The following is an 894-nucleotide window of genomic DNA, read 5'->3' on the forward strand; positions in this document are numbered from 1 at the left end:
CGTCCGTGTCCGAGTCATCGTCGTCCTCGGGTACCTGGGGCTTGAGCAGCACAGGGCGACCCCGGCTGCGCGGCCGGCGCGAGGAGCACGTGAAGACGTCGGCAGCCATGAGGGGGGCGCGGCCGGGGGCATCCCCCGGGCCCCGAGCGACGCGGTAAATGAGGCTGAGGGGCGCCGGCCCGGGCCGCGCGCCGAGTGTCCGCTAGCGCCGCGGCGGGGGAGGGTCCAGCCTGAGGGCGCCGCGGCGCCAGCCCCAGAGTGACGTCACGGCGCGCCTCAGCCAATCGGCTGCCCGCGTCGGCCTCTTAAAGGCGCGGAAGCTCTTTTCCAGATCTAGGCGGACAAAAAAAAGGGACCCGAAGGCCACGACTCAGTATCTCGCTCCTTGCCACCCCGCTACTTGTCCGTGCTGACAGGGCGGCAGCAGGACGCGGTAACCAGGCCCTCACTCGCCTGGCTTGAGTGGCGTTGGCCGAGCAGGGCCTGCTGACCCCACCCGGGGCGAGCCTGCCCCGCGTCCCCCTTGGAATCGCCCTGAGGCCTCTCGCTGCCGCGGGGCTGGCGCTCCACGTGGTGGCTGGGGGTGGGGCTCCTCCCTCCTTCCAGGGAAGCTGTACCCTGCAGGGCCCGAACTTCTCTCATTTTTCCGAGCCCTCTGGCCGTTAACTCCATTTCGTTGGTGACAAGACAGAGTCACAGAATGCCAAAGGGATGTGTTCAACGCGAGAACAAGGACACTTCTCCCTGAGACCTCACATCCGCAGAGATGAAAACTGGCTCCACCAATTTAAAAGACAGCCCAGATTTCCAACCCAGCTGTCTGCCTCTAGGAGCTCTGCTGGCGCAGTGGTTAAAACGCTCGGCCGTAACCAAAAGTTCAGCGGTTCAAACCCA

The 894-nt window shown here is 65.7% G+C and overlaps 1 protein-coding gene across 1 annotated transcript in view; it reads right to left on the minus strand.

Moving 5' to 3' along the window:
* The window catches only part of LOC103194828 (MLX interacting protein), an 81,897-nt gene extending 81,788 nt beyond the window's left edge, over positions 1-109 (minus strand). Inside the window, 1 exon segment of the mRNA XM_042780577.1 lies at positions 1-109. This exon segment is cut by the window's left edge and continues 2 nt beyond it. Coding sequence (XP_042636511.1) covers positions 1-109 — 109 coding nt within the window.
* Positions 110-894: the final 785 nt, after the last annotated feature.

Source organism: Orycteropus afer, unplaced genomic scaffold (assembly GCF_000298275.1).
Source record: "Orycteropus afer afer isolate SDZICR_OR568_19922 unplaced genomic scaffold, OryAfe1.0 scaffold00048, whole genome shotgun sequence".
Classification (NCBI taxonomy): domain Eukaryota; kingdom Metazoa; phylum Chordata; class Mammalia; order Tubulidentata; family Orycteropodidae; genus Orycteropus; species Orycteropus afer.